The sequence below is a fragment of the Poecilia latipinna genome, unplaced genomic scaffold, assembly GCF_001443285.1.
Source record: "Poecilia latipinna isolate Pla-1442-1.1 unplaced genomic scaffold, P_latipinna-1.0 Scaffold1040, whole genome shotgun sequence".
Classification (NCBI taxonomy): domain Eukaryota; kingdom Metazoa; phylum Chordata; class Actinopteri; order Cyprinodontiformes; family Poeciliidae; genus Poecilia; species Poecilia latipinna.
The window spans coordinates 107,765-125,149 of record NW_015113656.1 but is presented as its reverse complement, the minus strand read 5'-3'; the positions used below and the strand labels follow the sequence as shown (position 1 = coordinate 125,149).

The 17,385-nt window shown below is 42.2% G+C and overlaps 1 protein-coding gene across 3 annotated transcripts in view; it reads right to left on the bottom strand.

The window, feature by feature from the left end:
• The window catches only part of LOC106959038 (protein phosphatase 1 regulatory subunit 37), a 37,689-nt gene that overhangs the window by 7,095 nt on the left and 13,209 nt on the right, over window positions 1-17,385 (bottom strand). For all 3 annotated transcript variants that reach the window (XM_015051301.1, XM_015051299.1, XM_015051300.1), the window contains 7 exons: window positions 14,945-15,045; window positions 14,623-14,742; window positions 13,532-13,679; window positions 11,147-11,302; window positions 10,719-10,831; window positions 9,116-9,257; window positions 8,795-8,961 (listed from right to left, as the gene is read on the bottom strand). In XM_015051301.1, coding sequence (XP_014906787.1) covers window positions 8,795-8,961; window positions 9,116-9,257; window positions 10,719-10,831; window positions 11,147-11,302; window positions 13,532-13,679; window positions 14,623-14,742; window positions 14,945-15,045 — 947 coding nt within the window. The remainder of the gene's footprint in view (window positions 1-8,794; window positions 8,962-9,115; window positions 9,258-10,718; window positions 10,832-11,146; window positions 11,303-13,531; window positions 13,680-14,622; window positions 14,743-14,944; window positions 15,046-17,385) is intronic.

Sequence of the window (17,385 nt, the reverse complement as noted above, 5' to 3'; positions counted from 1 at the left end):
AAACTTGTTAAGACGGATAAACAATTATTTGACCAAGAAATGATTGAAAGTGTTGAAGAAGACGGATTCTAAAATGACAGAAATTAAATGAATTTTGAGTTTGAAAAAAAGTGCAGAAGTTTTCTTTGCAGAACAAACATTTGATTTTCATTAATGAGCCACTTTTGAATAACTGACTTTTAAAATCTTACATCAGGCAATAGAACACATTTAAAACATTTATCTATTATAAATGTAAAGGAAGGAGCTCAATCTGTATTTCAGTACAAATATTTAAGTGGAGAGACAGAAAATGGTTTATTGTTTTTATAATTATAAAACCTGACCACAAAGTTGAATTTTTTTGATTTTCTGCTTTATAGATTACTAAAAGTTTCTCCTCTTCGGACCTCAACGACTAGAGTTGAATACCGCAGCTTTAAGTGATATCTGCAGCCTTTATTCTTCACCACGTCTCACACTAAACAGACCTTTATGTTGACTCACCCTGCCGACTGATCACAACCAGTGCAGACTGATGCAGAGAAGAAGTCGTGTACTGAAGATGGCCGGATGAAGTTGGGATTAGAATAATAAATCTGCATTTGATGCAGGGATGTTTGTTTGGTCCAATCTCAATGAAAATCTAAAGATGGGTGGCTGAAGTGGTATTTTCTGTTTGTGTCGGTGGAAAGGAAGTATTTTTTTTTTTTGGGATTATATTGTTTCTATCCATAAAACAAAAAGCAATTTCTATATTTTTAACCTCTCTGTAGTCACATTTCTGTAGTTTTTTCTTTTTTTTTTAAACCCAAACAGAGACACCCTGACTCCACCTGCCCCCATCCCCTCTGTGCTCTCAGCGTTTATCAGCGGTAACTTTCTAATCCCTGTTTTTAGCAGCAGCGTGGAAAAGCCAACACTCCTCCATGAGATTACAGACGGCCCTGGGCTGCTGATTATCTGAGGAGACCACTGCAGAGACCCCCGGCCAATAGCACTTTTAACTCTGTTTAATTGATCTTCACACTTTTACAAGTGCAACACCACAACGCCCCACCACCCCACTGTAAAAAAATAAAAAATAAATAAATAAATAAATAAAAATCTGCGTGCTTTGGCTGCTGGATGTTGTTGATGCAGACAGTTCTTCAGTCACTTCAGTCATGTCACTTCACGGCAACGGAAGTGACATGATTGTTTTTATCTTTTTTTTGACCATATGTCAAGTTTTTCCTTATATTTTTAAGTAACATTTTATCCGATACGAATTGATCAGCTGAGTAGTTCTGTGGTCTTTCTGTGAAGACATAAATCATTGGCTCTGTTGAGGTGAACCAGGGGACAGCTGCAACGAAGCTGAAACTACAGAGCTTGACTCTGACTGGCTTCCTGTCGGCGCTTTAATAAGATGTCTAACTACAGTGCGCTTCACGGGGAATGCCAGGACACCAGCGTCTGGTGCCAATTTTGCCCAGAACCACAAGAAGCACGAAGGAGTGTTTGGGATGAATCCCCTTGACCTCTCCAGCAGAGTGAAGGGGATCTGGCATCTGCTTTAATAAGGCTGCCCACTCCCCAAGCTGTGGACCGGGCACCGGCGCCGGAGGGGAGGTGGCAGAGGTAACAGCTGGCTGCAGCCAAGGCGTCACGGCCGTGGCATGACCACAGATTTATTGGCTGTGTCCAGGACTCCAGCTGATCCTGTCCCAAGGTTCCTGTCACGCTGATGTCTTCATCACTAAGCTGAGCAGACAGATCCAGCCTGTCAGCCAGTGAAAGTGACAACAAATCCAATTACCTCCTCTCCATGGTGCCCGGTCCAGGCTGTGGTTTGGGGCGGGGGGAGAAGAGGGTGGCTGAGATGTTGTGAGACAGCGTGGCCGGATGTCCTGCGTGATGCAGGAGGACTCAGAAATTTCTCACTCGGTCTGCCGCAGCAGAAATATTCACTCAGAGGCTGAGAAGGAAAAGTCTGTCTCAAGTCAGGCAGGATGACACCAGCAACAACAACCTGGTCAGCAACACAGTGACCATCTGCTGATTAACACCAACATATGGCTTAAGCTTTGTTTAACATCTCCACGGCAGGAACACCAGCATATTCGCTGAACCTTTGATAAATGAGAAGCTCTGCAGTCAAACTCATCCAATCCAAGTTCATTTTAGTTTTATTCTTCAAGAATAGGTTGAGGAAAATTACTGAACCTTAGTAGGAAGGAAGGATGCTGACTCTGGATAGAAGCTGCAGTCAGTTCAGGTCCAGGTGAACATCTGAGATAATCTTTCCATTACTGCTCCCACATCAGATCATGCTGTCTGTGCAAATCAGTGACAATATGATCAATCTCATTTAGAATCACTCTAAATTAGAAGCTATGTAGCAATCCAATGCAGAGATACTATAGTGTCAAAAAAATAAATAAAAAATCCAGCAGCTATCTGAAAAATCATGACATGCAAAGATTTGAGCATGTACTTGGGTCTGGAACAGACTGTTTTCAAGTTTATGGCTCTTCTGTGGGAAGAGTAGCTGTGTTGCAGTTGGAAAGATGCAGGTAAGCATTCAGCTTCCTCCCCTGCCACTTGGTGTATGGATGTAGGCACGACTGTACTATGGCTGCCAGTCTGGACTAGAAAAGCCTAATCACCAAATTCTGAACTAATGTTCCAGGTTTTCAATATCCAAATCATAGCAAACATAACCTTTTTGTTTAATAAAATAAACATTGAGCTTCTGTACAGCAGGCAGGGAAAAAAACAGAAACTCAGATAGTTAATAGACCAGGTGTGTGTGTTCTCCTTCTGCATGTGTGGGTTTTCTCTGGGTACTCTTCTTTACCTCCCATAGTCCATAAAATATGTTAGATTAACTGGAAAGTGCAAATTTCTCTAGTTGTGATTGTTTCATATCTCTGTATTGGACTGTCAATATGTTCCTCACCTGCTTACAGGTGGAGGGACCACTGCCACCAAACAAGCCCTCACCTCCTTATCATAGTTTGATATAGAAAATAATTGTAATGATATGTTATTCATTTGACCTGATGTTATTGCACATTTTCATATTTTATATCTTTATTTCAGTCTGTTGCATGTTTCTTTTCTGTTTAAGTCAAAACATGAATAAAAAACCTTTGAATTCTCCTTAATTATGAACTAAATGGATTAAATTCTTCTTTTGTTTCTCATGTGCATACATGTTTACTGTAGTATAGTCTCTGAAAGAAGCTGTACAAGCTGCTTTTATTACCTCTGTAAACAAAATTCCAGGAACAGAACATGTTAAACTCTCAACTGCTCGATGTTGAACTTTATTCACCACTATCGACCTCCGTTCAGGAGGAGTATGACGGAAGATAGCGTAAAAGGTTTGAAACTCGGGTTCTTCCTGAACCCTAAACTGCAGCAGCCTTTGCTTATCTTCCTCAGCTTCACTTTCAGTCGCTGACTCCGGTGGCCAACCGGAGAAGATCACTCAGCACTCGGTCTCCTGACATCTCTCCATACAGCGGCGGGATGATCGATTCAGGAGAGCACAGAGAGCTCGGGATATTTGGATTGCATGCTCAGAGAGCTGCAGGGGCTCTCACTTTTTGAAGGTGGTTGAAGTCTTGCCAAAATATTTCATATTCATAGTTAAATATTCAGCACACATAGTGGACAGGGGCAATTTCTGCAGTCAGCCCGCCATTCACAAGTGAAAGGGATGTGGCTTGTGGATGAAGGGAGGGAGAGAGATAGACATGCATGGGACTTCATGGTAGTCAGATGAGAGGCTGCCAGCTGCTGATGGGTGACTGTTTGAGCGTGGCGCCTCAGGACATGCCCGCTGAAAGCCGATGCGATCCGATACCCCCACTTGTGCTCAGCTTATATACATACGCCCCCTCTTATGCAGAGGAGACCCATATCAATTGCAGAACTTTCAGTGTTTTGGTCATTATGCCAAGTTGTTTGAGCGAGCGTGTTGCATGTCTTAGTGGGAAATGTGTACTTACTGGGCTATGACCACTGAGAAAATTCCCCTCTGCATAAAACTACTGTGTGGCTCCGCAAAAGTGTTGATGTGACAAGTGTTACAGAGAAGTTGCTGAGTGAAACAAAACAACAAAATAAAACTTCATCAATCAAATCAAAGGAAGTTTTTAAAAAGAACACATTAGCAAATTAACTGAATATGTGCAACTCTACTGCACAGAAAGCACTAAAGTCTTGTTTATAAAAAGCTGAGGTCAGCATCAGGGTCACACAAGATGTATGCTACTGAATATGATATTGGAATATTCAATAATATTTGAATATGACGTTATGTTAATTTACGTAGGACATTTAGTCTCAAAGCTCAGACCAAGTAGTTTAGTTTAACCCTTGGAAAGTAAATATCATCTCCCACCTAAGGTTAAGTCCCAGATGTGACAGATCAAGGAGAAAAATCCAGTCATTCATTTCTCCACTAGCTGCATTTCCATTACAATTGTGTGCAAAACCTTGTCAACATTACGCTAATGTCGAAAAAACACAATTTCGCATTTGCGGTGTTTCCACTAAATAAGAAAGGGAATTAAAATCACACATGAATATATTTGTACCGTACCATCACCGTCATACCACTTCCTGTTGTCTTCTTCATCTTTTCCACCAGTAGTACCATGCGGTTGTTGATCACATGACTTGTGTGATGCATAAAAAAAAATCTTGTTTCCATTGCACTTCTGTGAAATACACTAATTTCGATACAGCTGAAAATCTACCTCATCCTCGCAAAAAAAAACTTTTTTTTGCAGACATCAGTTCCTGTTCGAATGGAAATGTAGATGTTACATTTTGGATGTTTCCTCAGGATAGAAAATGTCACCCTTCTCTGGGCCTTTTGGAAATGACTCTTGCTGTGATCGATCAGAACCGGAGCACGGAGCAGCACCATTTACCCCAGGACTCGAACCAAGCCCTGATCCAAACCCATCCCGCTCTTCTCTTGACTGCACATTGAAGTGATTATACCCCCAACTCCGTACCCCAACCTAGCACACACGCACACACTGAGACACGCTCACGCTCAGAGGGGCTAATTAAAGCTTTAATATGCAAATGAGAGCCGCAGTAAATTACACAGCTGGCAAATATGCCTGTTTTTGCCTGAAAATACATCAGGAGCGCAGCGACGAGTGTGTTGCTGCAGTTGTTGTTGTTGTGTTTGCAAAGAAACAGGGGATCACCAACCCCCCACCCGCCCACCCACCCAGCTACCCTTCAGCTATTCCACCCCCAAACCCCCGTCGCCTGCTGGAGAGACTCATCTAGCTTTGTCCCTTTCAGAGGCATCAAAAGGAAAAGTCAACTCTGATTCCAGATGTTGGATAACATCAGAATACAATGCTGCACTGGTATCCCTTCAGATATGCAGCCACAAAAAACTAATTTCATGGTTAAGTTTTCATATTTGTCCTTAGTTGTATTGTCCAGTTATGTCCACATGTATAAATCGTCGACATAACTTTCTAACAGGTAGCGTGTTAGAAAGCCTAGGAGCTTCCTAAACGGACAGAGGCCAATGTCAAAGCTTCAAATTGTGAAGTCAAGATTCTTTTAAGTTATGTTTATTACATATAGCATCTTATAATAACTCAAGATAACATATGAGCAATGATTCAGTCACTCTGACTGGCTGCTGTACGAGATTCAATGATTCCTCAAACATGCATAAAATAGGTAAAGCGACACTCCAAGTATGTTTTTGATGAGGGAATGACACTATAACATAATATACAACTAAAAAAATATTTTGCACAATACACTCCCTTTATTAGTGTCTGTTAATTAATCTGGTAAGATGAGAAGTGGCTCCATCAAGGTGACTGAGTCCTGTGAGCCTTGTTGTGTACTGCAGTTTCAGTGCAGATCTGGGAACAGTCTGATTTCAGATCCATCCATCTGCTTGGAGCCCACTTTGTTGCCACCCTCCGAGGCTTTACCGTGAGACTTGTTCTGCGTGGTTGCTGCTGACTCCCCTGAGCGGCAATGTCATCATGATACAAGCTGCATGCATGGTCGGGCTGTCCCGTCACCCAGCTGCCCTACTGGGACAGGACAATGCTTCCTTGTGTGCTGTATTTTCCTCAAAGTTCAACAAAAACACAACCCTACCCTCAGACGTCATGCAGAGCAAGACGGAAGCTTACACAGAGCAGTCAACAAAGTTAAAAAATGGACACGACCGATCAAAGTTGACCCGAGCAGAGCAAGGAAGGAGCAAATATCACAAGTTTCTAAAGGTAACTTTGCTTTGGATGAAAACCAAAGAGAAACAACCATGTGAGTTTGTAAAGGCAACCCAAGCCGATGTTTGCAAGACAAAAAGCACAACCGGTCAATGCCAAGAAAACGAAAAGGAACAAGAAGTTACAACGGCCCAGTACGAATCTCAATCTGATTGAAATATTTTGTGGAACCTCAGGAGAGCTGTGAAAAAACAACTCTCCGTGAGCGTAACGCTATGTTCAACTACTGAGTAAAAGTGGCCACATAATTCTGGAAAAAGGGGCTGAGTTTGTTGTTAATGACTGAAGTTTGTTTTAAAAGTCTATAAGGACAATGCGATTTTATTTTTGACCGTAAAGTTTTGGACTAAAATGGCATAATTCAGCAACAAAAACAATTTATTAAACCAGATCACCATTTTTTTCAGTACATCAAGATGAACGAGTTACTGAATATCCACACACACACAATCCACTGCAAAACACAGACAAGACGACGCACCTCTCTGACATGCGACATTCAAAAGAGGACACTCTCCTGCCTTATCTCCTAACTCTTAAGCTAACAGGACGTTCATGTTGGACAAATCCAAAGCCAAATATTTAGGCATCAAACAGGCGCCAAGGCCCCGTTGTCCAATGTGTGATTAAGAGCGTGTCGGGCAGAGGAACTTCACTTCATTAGCTGGCTCCCCTGATAAGGATGTATACACAGCTCCCTCTTGCAGTGGCTACAGAGAGAAGATGCCCCTCAGAAAAGGCTGCTTTCCACCAGGGCCAGGGAGCATGAATATTTTAAAAGGGTAAATAATTAATAATTAACAGCAAACAGGCCACTGATCAAATGGAGCAGTGTGGCAACAGACATGAAAACTCCGACTCTTGTAAACAAAGACGAGAGGACCCAGATTTCCTCTCCTTCTTCTACCTTCTTCTTCTCTCGCTCCCTAAATATGCGCATCCCCAGTCGTCCCCGCGCTCCTCCACCTCCCCATGAAACCACACACACGGCGGATCACACACAACGCACAACAGCAAGTGCCGTAACCCCCTCCAACACTTATTTTCCCCGAATTTCCACGTATTCCTCTGCGGCCTGGGGAATGTGAATGAGCGGGAACACTTGATCTGGCCACCCGCTGCTTTCTGATGGAAAGATTTGGTTTTTAATACGATCGTCACTCCTCCCACCTGGATAGGCCACGGCAAGACAAATCCCATCTGTGTGGCTCCAGAACCTGCCACGGCTTAAAAAATTCCCTTATTACAAGTCCCTTAAAATGCCCGGCCACACAAGCTCCCAACAACGGCGGGAATGCTAATCATATCTCTCGGCAGCTTTAGGGGAGGAAAGGAACTGAGGAATAAGATGAAGAAATCCCAGCTTTAATGACACACATTCACAGAAACATCCTCCAGAATCTGGCACATCTTTTCGCCTGATTTTAGCCAGAGGAGGCGTTTCATAAAAATCAGACTTAATCGTGTAAACAACACGCAGACAAACAGTAAACCTCTGCAAACAAAAATAAAACTACTCTGGAAGCTGTGCACGGATTGCCTTCAGAGTTAATTTTAAAGTAAGCATCCCTTTCCTTCGAGATTTTAATTAATGCTTTAATATGCAAATAAGTCAGCAGAGATAAAATCATGACAAACAGATGGCAAGTGTGGGTAATTATTTAGTGGATCCAGCAGGGGCATGTATTAAAGTTATGGCATCGTTTTCCTCAGGCCTCTGCAGCCATGGAAAGGTGGAGACAAAAAAAACAAACAAAAAAAAAGCATAACATCACAAACTTCGACTATACAAGAGACAAATCTGAACACAACAAAAACCTGAGTAGAAATTCATAAAAAAATCACCTGAAACTACTGGAGAGTGGAAATATAGAGACATAACCATAACATTCCCCAACCCAAAATGACTGGCTTTTTATGCTTTCATTGTAAATTCATTATAAATTCACAATACAGCATAAAAAAAAAACAATATAGCATGTGTGTGGTGGGGGCCCTTTCTGAGTTATTTTGAAGAGGTTTGTTGAGGACTAAGGCCACCATGTGTGGGTTGTGCAGTAGCCCTGCAACACCTGGTGGATCTCATCAAGAAAAGACCTCAGGCTCTGAAGTTCTTTAAACCTTAAAGCAAGGAACCCAGTCTAAGCAGTAGTAACTTTACGTCTGAGGCCTCTAGGACAGAAGAGAACGGATTTGACTGCCATTTTTAGGTTGGGAATAAGTTACTGTTGTAACTGAAGGAGTTCCAGTATTTTGTAGAGTTATTTACATGAAGGAGTATAACAAAGTAGGGTGAATTTCTTATTTCCTCCATTTGGTCTCGGGTAAATGGTAGAACATGGATTAACAAGCACTCCAACTCAGTTTAGTATTGGAAAGCTAACATTAATTTAGGTTCTGTGAACTATGGCAAACTGGACTGCTAAGATCTAAGATATTCTCGACTGGAATAAGTCGACCAACATTTCCAAGAGCTCTAGAGTCAGCCGCCTGCAGCAGGAAATCCTGAGTCAGACCACATTGGTGCCACCTACCAGCTCTTGTGGAGGTATGGGATCCACACCCAGATGAGACAGAGAGCAATTGATCCTCAGCGCCAGGCTGAGGGCCATCAAGCCTCCGAGCTTCACTTGGTTCTCATGGAGGTCCAGCCTCTGAATGAGACGACTCTCAGCAAGGAACTCGGCCAATGCCACAGCACCTTTACATGGAGGGACAGATGAGGCACCTTCAAAAATTAGTGCCACAAATGTATTCTTCAAGATGTTTTCAGCAGCAGCCATACAGAAAATCTCAGAAGAATGATGTAATTATCTACGAGGGTGTAGATGTTTAGAAGTTATAGTGTGCCGTACCTTCACAGGTGATGTTGGTTTGGGCAAGGCCGAGATGCAACAGGGAACTGTTCACCATCAGTGGCTCCCTGATCACCTGGATGCCCTCGTTCCCCAGGTGATTGTCCCCTAAATCCAGAACCTCCAGGATCTTCAGGCCTGGCTGCAGAAACAGGCTTCATTAACTTTAAATCGCTATCTGTGTCAGTATCAAGAGAATGTCAGCTTGGTGAGACTGAAAAGTTTGGACTTCCATCGTTCAGCTGTGAATATTATTCCATTTAAAAATGTTTCCTCTCATGTTAAACACTCAGAACTTCTGTTTTCTCTCTCCAGAGTCGCATTAGCATTGAAGGTTGATTAGCTGGTGCATGAAGCTGGGGGTGTTTGGTGCACGAGGGGCCCACGTCGCCTGAAGAGGAACGCGACGCCCACTCCTGGCTGCGTCCCGTTGCCTCGCCACCCTCCTCTGGTCACTGCTCTGAAAAGAGACGGAGCACGGGGGTGGAAACACGCAGGCAGGCGACTGACAGACCTGGAGAGCGTCTTCTTTTGGAGTTAATTTGCACCGCCGTGACAACAAACACACTCCAGACCCTCCTCCCCTCCCCTTTCTCAGTCCCTTTTCCTCACCAAGTTGAGGCACACAGAAGAGCCTCCACATCCGACGCATGGCGGGAGCAGGGAGAGCATCCCGGATGGATATGCACGAGGGATAATAGCAGACAATTAAAGAGGCGACTGCGTGGTTGAAAGCTGTCAAACGTGAACCCCACAGGGTTTGGAGTGAGAAGTTTAAGGGGAAGCGGGGAGTGTGAAAGAACCAAAAACACAGTATGTTTTCACACATGACATGCTGACTTTAAACTGGAAAACAACAAGAGCTCTGTGTAACACAATCACCCCCAAATACTATCAGAACAAAGGAAACCTGGACATCGTCATCAAGACTTAAAACACAACTAATCTCCTGGAAAAAAGTTCAAGCAGATGAGTTAAATGCCACCCTGCCCCCATCCTCCATCATAATCCACATGAGCAACTCAAGGTCTAATTATGGTCATTATGGTGTACTCCTAGAAGTGGCAGGTCACATCCATTATTTCATCAAGCTGCTCTTCTTTTGGTAACACTGCAGATCATATGGCTCATCCATAATTTCCACCCATCTGAGTTCCACAATAGTATCTCACAAGACAAGAAGGAGCTGTTTATGTAGCCAACCAAGACAGTGGAAGGTGATTCAAAGAGCCCAAGTATGCGAACGGAAACGGAATTGCAAAGTCTTCTCCTTGTTTTCCAGCACTAAGAGCAAAGAAACGACAACTTATGTAACCAAACAAATCAGTCTCAGAGGATTTAGGAAACATCCCTTGACTACAAAAGTGTCCTGATGTGGAAAAACCTTTCTCATGAATTAACCTGAATAAATAAAGCAGAAGTCAGAATAATGTAGACATGATGAATGCAGTTTGAGCACATTTTTTTATAGACAATATAACATTTAGGGCTTACTTCAATACCTTTATTAAATCAACTCTTATTGCTCTGTGATGAAAAAAAATATAAACATTTATTATTAAAAGGCCTGTATTTGCAAGGGTTCAGTGTCCATGCTCCTCACCAGAGTCCTGGCCAGGTGGTTCATGCCTCTCTCTGTGATCTGGTTGTTCTTCAGGATTAAGACTTTTAGACCTTTTGTCTGTCTGGATAGACCGTCACACAGCTCTTCCAATCCTGAAAACCAACCACTGTTTGTTAATGTTGTTTGGGTCAAGTTTGACTTTAAAGCGGTTTGTAAATGATGTTATCAGGATAGAGATGTGCAGGATCCACCCCATCCAAGATATTCAGTCTTAGCACTTTCTGAAAGTACTAAAACTCATGAATCAGCCTTCAGTTTCCCATCTTTTCTCCCTGCGACCTTCTGACCCTACGAGTTTCCTGTATGTGTTCATCAGTATCTCTCCAGACTCGTCTTTTGAACTTTAGTGCTAAACCTTTCACAAATCCACTTGTGAGGTTTAATCTGTCATCATCTCTGTAACTTACCTGCATCTGCTAAAACATTGTCACTGAGCTCCAACGTCTGCAAAGTGTTGTTGTATCTCAGCAGATCTCCCAGCTGCATGGCGTCCTGGTAGCCGTTCAGCTGGTTGCTGGAAAGATGGAGCTCTAGTAAAGCTCTGTTTGTCTTCAAGGCGCCAACTACAGGCAATAAGAGGAGAAAGGGATTTAAAAGTGATAAGAAACACAAGCAGATGACAGTGAGATGTACAACTTGATCCAAATCAGATGACTGTAGGTGGCAGCTGAAACACTGGAACTTCTCCAAATGAGGCAGAGACGACCATCCACCTTTTCCCAAGTGAAGCAGGCGATCAAACCTTAAATGTTCCTCAATATGAATTAATTTATCAGCAATCTTTTTCAGAAGGTAGTTGGGTCCTGTCAATATTGCTGCACTGTCTGCTGCAAGGATTACATGAGACAGTTTGAAGGGTCAGAAAGGACCAGAACCAACATTTGTCTCCTCACCTTGGAGATAACTGAGATGTGGTTTCAATTTATATGTATTAAATCTGATCTACTGTGTCCTGAACGGCAAACACAAGGCCTCTGCAGTGGGACTTAGCGAACGTGATCATGAAAATGATTTCACAGCAGGAGTCCTAGCCTCCAGCAGCTCTTACGATGAAGAAGCGGTTGGTCTTTCGTCTCGCAATAAAAAGAGGTGAAAGCAGACACGTTACTTCTCAGAAGAGGTAATAGAACACCTGTCAGATTTCTGCATTGCCTCTAAACCACTTCTTTTCATGACTTTATCACTGTTTAGGGACATATTTGAAATCCAACTGTGTTTGGGGTATTTTCGCGTCCTTTGTGTTGTCTGTGCTGTGCTGTCATTCACTTGTGTCCATGTGTTTGGACCCTCGCTGTCCTTCCACCTAGATCAATGCCGCAGATTTAATCAAACCCACAGGCCTGCATGTGGAATGCCAACATTGTCATCAGGCCCAGCGGGGAGCAAATGGTGAAATCGGTGGGATTGATCTGGGCCGACTCCACTGCAAGCACCCAATCCGCTCTGATCGAAGGCAGTGATCCTCAGCTGGGACCCCCGCTGGGGAGGAAGGTGGAGGGATTGGCCAGGGGGCTCGGTAAAGGCATGAACGATGGGGGGAGAGTGCGGGTTGTGAGTGGGAGGAGGAGGGCGGTTTGGTAGAGTTGAAAATATCAAAGCGATTCAGGAAGAGCCTGAAAACGAGGAGGGAAGAGTGGGCAGCATACTGAGTCCATTTGGGTCTGTTCTGCTCCCAGCTGAGCGGAGGCGACAGGCTCTGAGCATGACTTTGATTTTCATGTCCACATGAGAAGTCATAAACACAAACTGAATTCTTTCATTTGATGATCTGATCATGAAAAAAATATTCAAATTAAAATTTAGAAAAACAAACTATGCATGAATGTTTTTTTTTGATAGATGTATTCCATGTTTGAAAACTAAGCACAATAAATCAAACGGATTTCTTTTCAGTTTAATATCATAGGCAAAATTCGACCTTGAATATTTTTAGTGTGAAATAAAAAAAATGGACTAAAGTGCTAATTCTTTCTGACAGTTGCAATATAAACTTCTCTGATTTCTTTTCTTTGTAATCATGCGTACACTAATGAAAAACATCTAGAAGCTAAAATTAACAGTTTACTTGCACAGGACATCTTCAATGAACCCAAATATTGTTTTTGGTGGATAACTTTCAAAAACAGACACAAACCATGTCGTTGCATCAATGTGTTAAGGTTTACTCTTCACACATTCAGGACAAACGGCAGGCTGCCACTGTGCAATCTGTCTGATTTACATCTGATCTATGCCTGTGTCTGCCTCGAATTAAGATGTGTTTAGGTGTGTGTTTGTGCATGGATCCTTGCAAAACACTGAACTCTCTCTGTGTTGTGCTTGCTTGTAACAAATGTATTCATGCGGGTGTCTGTGTCCTGGCTGCCACAGCCTTTACAAACATGTGCGGTGGTGCGTAAAGTGGCAGGTAAGAGATTAGGCCTCTAATCCTGGTCCAGACCTGCAGAGACGGTCACAGGTCAAAATCTGGTCCTGCTGACCAGAGAACACAAACACTCACAACATAAACACACTAGAAGCTCTTGAACTGGATTGTTTGGAGGGTAGAAAAAATGTTTCAGCACATTGACAGCAACATTTTGTCTGAGCTAATGCAAAAGCAGAATTTCAACCCAACATCAGAGCGTGCTGTCTTAATGATTTCGGCTTGTTTAGAGAAACAACACCTGACACCCTGTCGACCATGAAGTTCTCTTTATATCAAAGTATTCCAGAGTAAAATGTGAGGCCATCAATCTGTCAGATAAAGCTTGGCCTCCTAAAGCAATGCTGAAAAGAAGACCGTTCCTCACCTAGTGTGAACAGCGACGAGCCACTGAGCTGGGCGTTGTTCAGGTGGAGCACTCGGAGTCGGCTGGTCAGCAGAGCTTTAGATAAAGACTGGACCGGATAGTCAACCAGGCACACGTTACAAGCATCCAGTCTAGATAGACACACACTCTGAAACCAGACGATGAAACAGAAACAGGATGGAAAATGGAACAGAATTGTGTCAGAAAATAATCTGCAGGAAGGGTAGAATTACGTCAATTTAATGCATTAGTTCAAACGTTATGAAAAAAAAAAAAGTGTTCTGATTTGTGTCCATTTTTACGCTTCATCATTTGAGTAAAATTTGTGTTTCTGTATACAGTTAAGATTACACATCGATCAATATGGAAGCAATCCAAGTCAAATAAAAGAGCAAGGAACTTTCTTTGTTTCATAAATTGCTTCTGCTTGACCAATTTTAATTATAGACGTAAGACATGTCTTGCACGACATTGCTACATGTAACAAGGAGTCTTTTCAGTTAATGAAAAGATATACTAATGTCTGTCTAGACTATGTGTAGCTAAACATAAAGCTTGCAAGATGGTTTACTTGGAGAATAGGTTAAATCCATTCCCTGGCTAGTTTATCATCCAATGTTTGTCTTCCAAGTTAAAACGTTCCAGTGGGAAACCAAGACATACTATATCTGTCTCCTGTGACACTAAAAGAGCTGCTTGGAGAAACCCAATGGGTACTTAGGACATAAGGGATAGCTCAGCAGAAAAGTGACTAGAGCTACTCTGTGCATGCCGGTCCACTGTTTTCAGTGCGCAGCAAAATAAAGAAGTTTGTCTTCCTGCTTCCTTATTGACACAGAGCTGAGATCTGGCTGGTTGTAACCTGTTGTTATCAGTTGCATCCACTGATACAACCTGTGACGCTGCTTTTTTAATCCTCAGCGAGTTTGTGGCTGCATGTGTCTGCAGAGCAAAGAGGACTTCTCATCGTGTTTGTCCGACCCTGCATCGTCTCTCCACTTAATGCGCCACAAACTCACTTTTTCCGGATCAACATTATCCCGGTGAGAAAGCCTACATGAAAAGATTACTGTTCCACTGCGTCAGCCAACCTGCTTTATCAAATGAGCGAGGGCCCTCCAAGATGATGTTCCCATACTCCCGTTGTCAGAAATGTCAAGATATGTTGTGGATTCATAGTACAAAATCATATCCAGCAAGGACGATGCTCCCTGGAACAGAAAAACATAGTGAAGGGGTAAAATGAAGAAAGCAGGGCCTGAAATTTGACAGGAATGTTATGAAGTTTCTTTGGGAAGGAAAAAAAAAAAAGAAACAGTTTCTAATCTGATACAAGGAAAGGCCTGAATATGAAACTGTATTGGAAGTGGAAGATGAAGACGGGGGAAAATAAGTTTTGCTCATAAAACTCACATTTTCCTCCAGTTGCGCTGCCTGCAGATTGATGAAATCAAAGTGCAGCGATTTCAGGACGACTTCCAGAGCTTCACAGGAGCGGTGGTCTAATCGCTCACCTTGATGGAGGCAAGCAATCAAAGACAAGATAATTGGGAGGCTGTTTGCTAACAGGCAAAATTGCACCGCTCTGAACATGCTTTATCCTTTTTGTGAAATGAGTATTTCAGCATAAAAAGAAAAAAAAAAAAATCAGGACAAAACAACTTCCTTTATAGTCGGAGTTTACCTGTGTGTTTATGTTTTTCTTTTAATAAAGTTCTGAAACTTAATCAGAAACACAGAGGGAAAATAATGATGATAGCTCCGGTTTTTCATGATTGGACTTCCAAGATGTGAATCCTCGAGTGTGCATTGATTACTGTCTGCCTGCAGACTGCAGTAATCAATAAAAGTACCTGTACACAACAGCTTAACTTCTTGCAAGAGATTCATATTTTCATGTTTCTTTACCACAGGAAAAAAAAAAAATCAAAATGCAAAATGAAAAAGCACATGAAAGCCAAGAGATCATGTTTGAACTGATACTGTAACTACAACAAGCACTTCCAGTTTATTCTTACTTACATGTCATTTTGTATTACTGTACATGTCAGCTAAAGTCTTCACATAGATACATAGTAACACAGGGAGTCCAAACATCCCAGCATGTTGTACTGGACATAAGGAAAAGGAAAGTCCTCAAACCTATGGGAAAAAAATACAAAAGAAGCAGATATTTTAGAAGTTCCTCCTGGATTTCTAGCCTCCTGGTTTTGGCATTTCTATGTGGAGCCCGCACGCTTTTCCATTTGCTTCCTGTCCACCGTACGTTTGCATGTTTTTCAAGGTGCTCCAGTTTCAAGTACAAGGATAACTTTTCTTTAGAAGTTGTTGCATTGTTGCAAGATTTTATTTTTATCCACTGTAGAGTGGAGGTTATTTTTGAATATTCATTTGTTTTGAGATGGTTGCACATCTTGGTGTTCTGATGGGATTGTGGAGTATCAGAGTCCTGTGCTAATGACCATTTCATTCAGAATGAGTGAGTGAGCACTCATAACCTTCACAGAAAAAAAAAATGAACTGAGTGATTATTTTGTCATTTTAATGTGAATATTTGGTTGTTAACTTTGTAATCTGATTATTGTTATTACTGAGTCTTGATCTAAAGTTGTCCAAATCAAACTGTTACTGATTGAAGTTTCAGCTTCTTCCAGGTTAAATCTTATATCCCCAGCTAAGAGAGAGGGATAATAATTATTATCATAACCATTTATCATAACCCCAAACCCCCTCTGTTTTAACACTTATCACCTACAATAACAAGGAGATCCTAAGATGTCAGACGTGATCAGTGTGTGACAACAGCGATGCCCATTGTGACTTCACTTACACCTTCACCCTAATGTTGTTTGCAGTTTCAATGTAGTTTTATTAAGGAAGACCTGTGTTGTGAAAACATCATAAACAAAGATGGAAACACAGAACTACTGTGTGAGGGATACACCCTGGACAGGTCACCAGTCCATCGCAGTCTTTGTACATCAAAGTTAATAAAATAATATAATTCAAAAGTATATAATTGTTTAAGGGTTCAAAGAGTATTACTAAGAATTGACAAACTCTGAGAAAAATACTTAGTGGAATTAAAGCTGCAGGTTGTTGTGGATGAAGATATTATCATAAAACCAAAACTCAACCTGAATGTTGAGTCTTAGAACTGGGTTACAAATAGGGTGTGGAGTGTGCACAAAGCTAATGTGATGAGACTATGTCTGCCCCTGCGTAATCCGATTGGCTTTCAAGATTGTCCAAGAGGTTCTTATGCTGAGGCTAATGGCCCCTTTTCATTAGCGCCTTGTGGTGTGACGGTTCAACTCCTCTCTAGACAGTTCAGGCACTTTTCTCTTACGATTGAGTAGCAGCTCAAGTGGGTGTCATCGTTATATGGCGGGCAGACAAAGAGTCCAAAAAAATCTGTACGGAACACAAAAATGGAGACATGGAAGCTTAGTCTTTGTGTTTTTGTCTGACTGAAAAAGGAAGCGAATCAGAAAAGATTGCAGGTGGAGAAGTGGAGGAGAGTGCGAGAGTCCCTCTTCTCAGACCACTGACATCACGTTTTCAACCAGACTCGGCATGCTTGGAGCACCAGCGTGGTAGGCTCTAAAAACGGAGCTGGAACCATAGAGATGTTTATCGTCAAGAGGGGCCATGTGTCCCAATAATGGCGGTAGCATTATTCCAGGTTCGCACCGTCTTCTAGTGAGTAGGTCCATCCTGATATCAAATGAAAGAGTCAGTCAAGGTTCTGAATCAGGCCTGGTCGTAGGAAAATGCTACACAGGTTGTGGTGAGGATGCAGGAGAGAGTCTCCGGTTAAAGCCTGGAACAACATTTTGATGGATCACGCACCC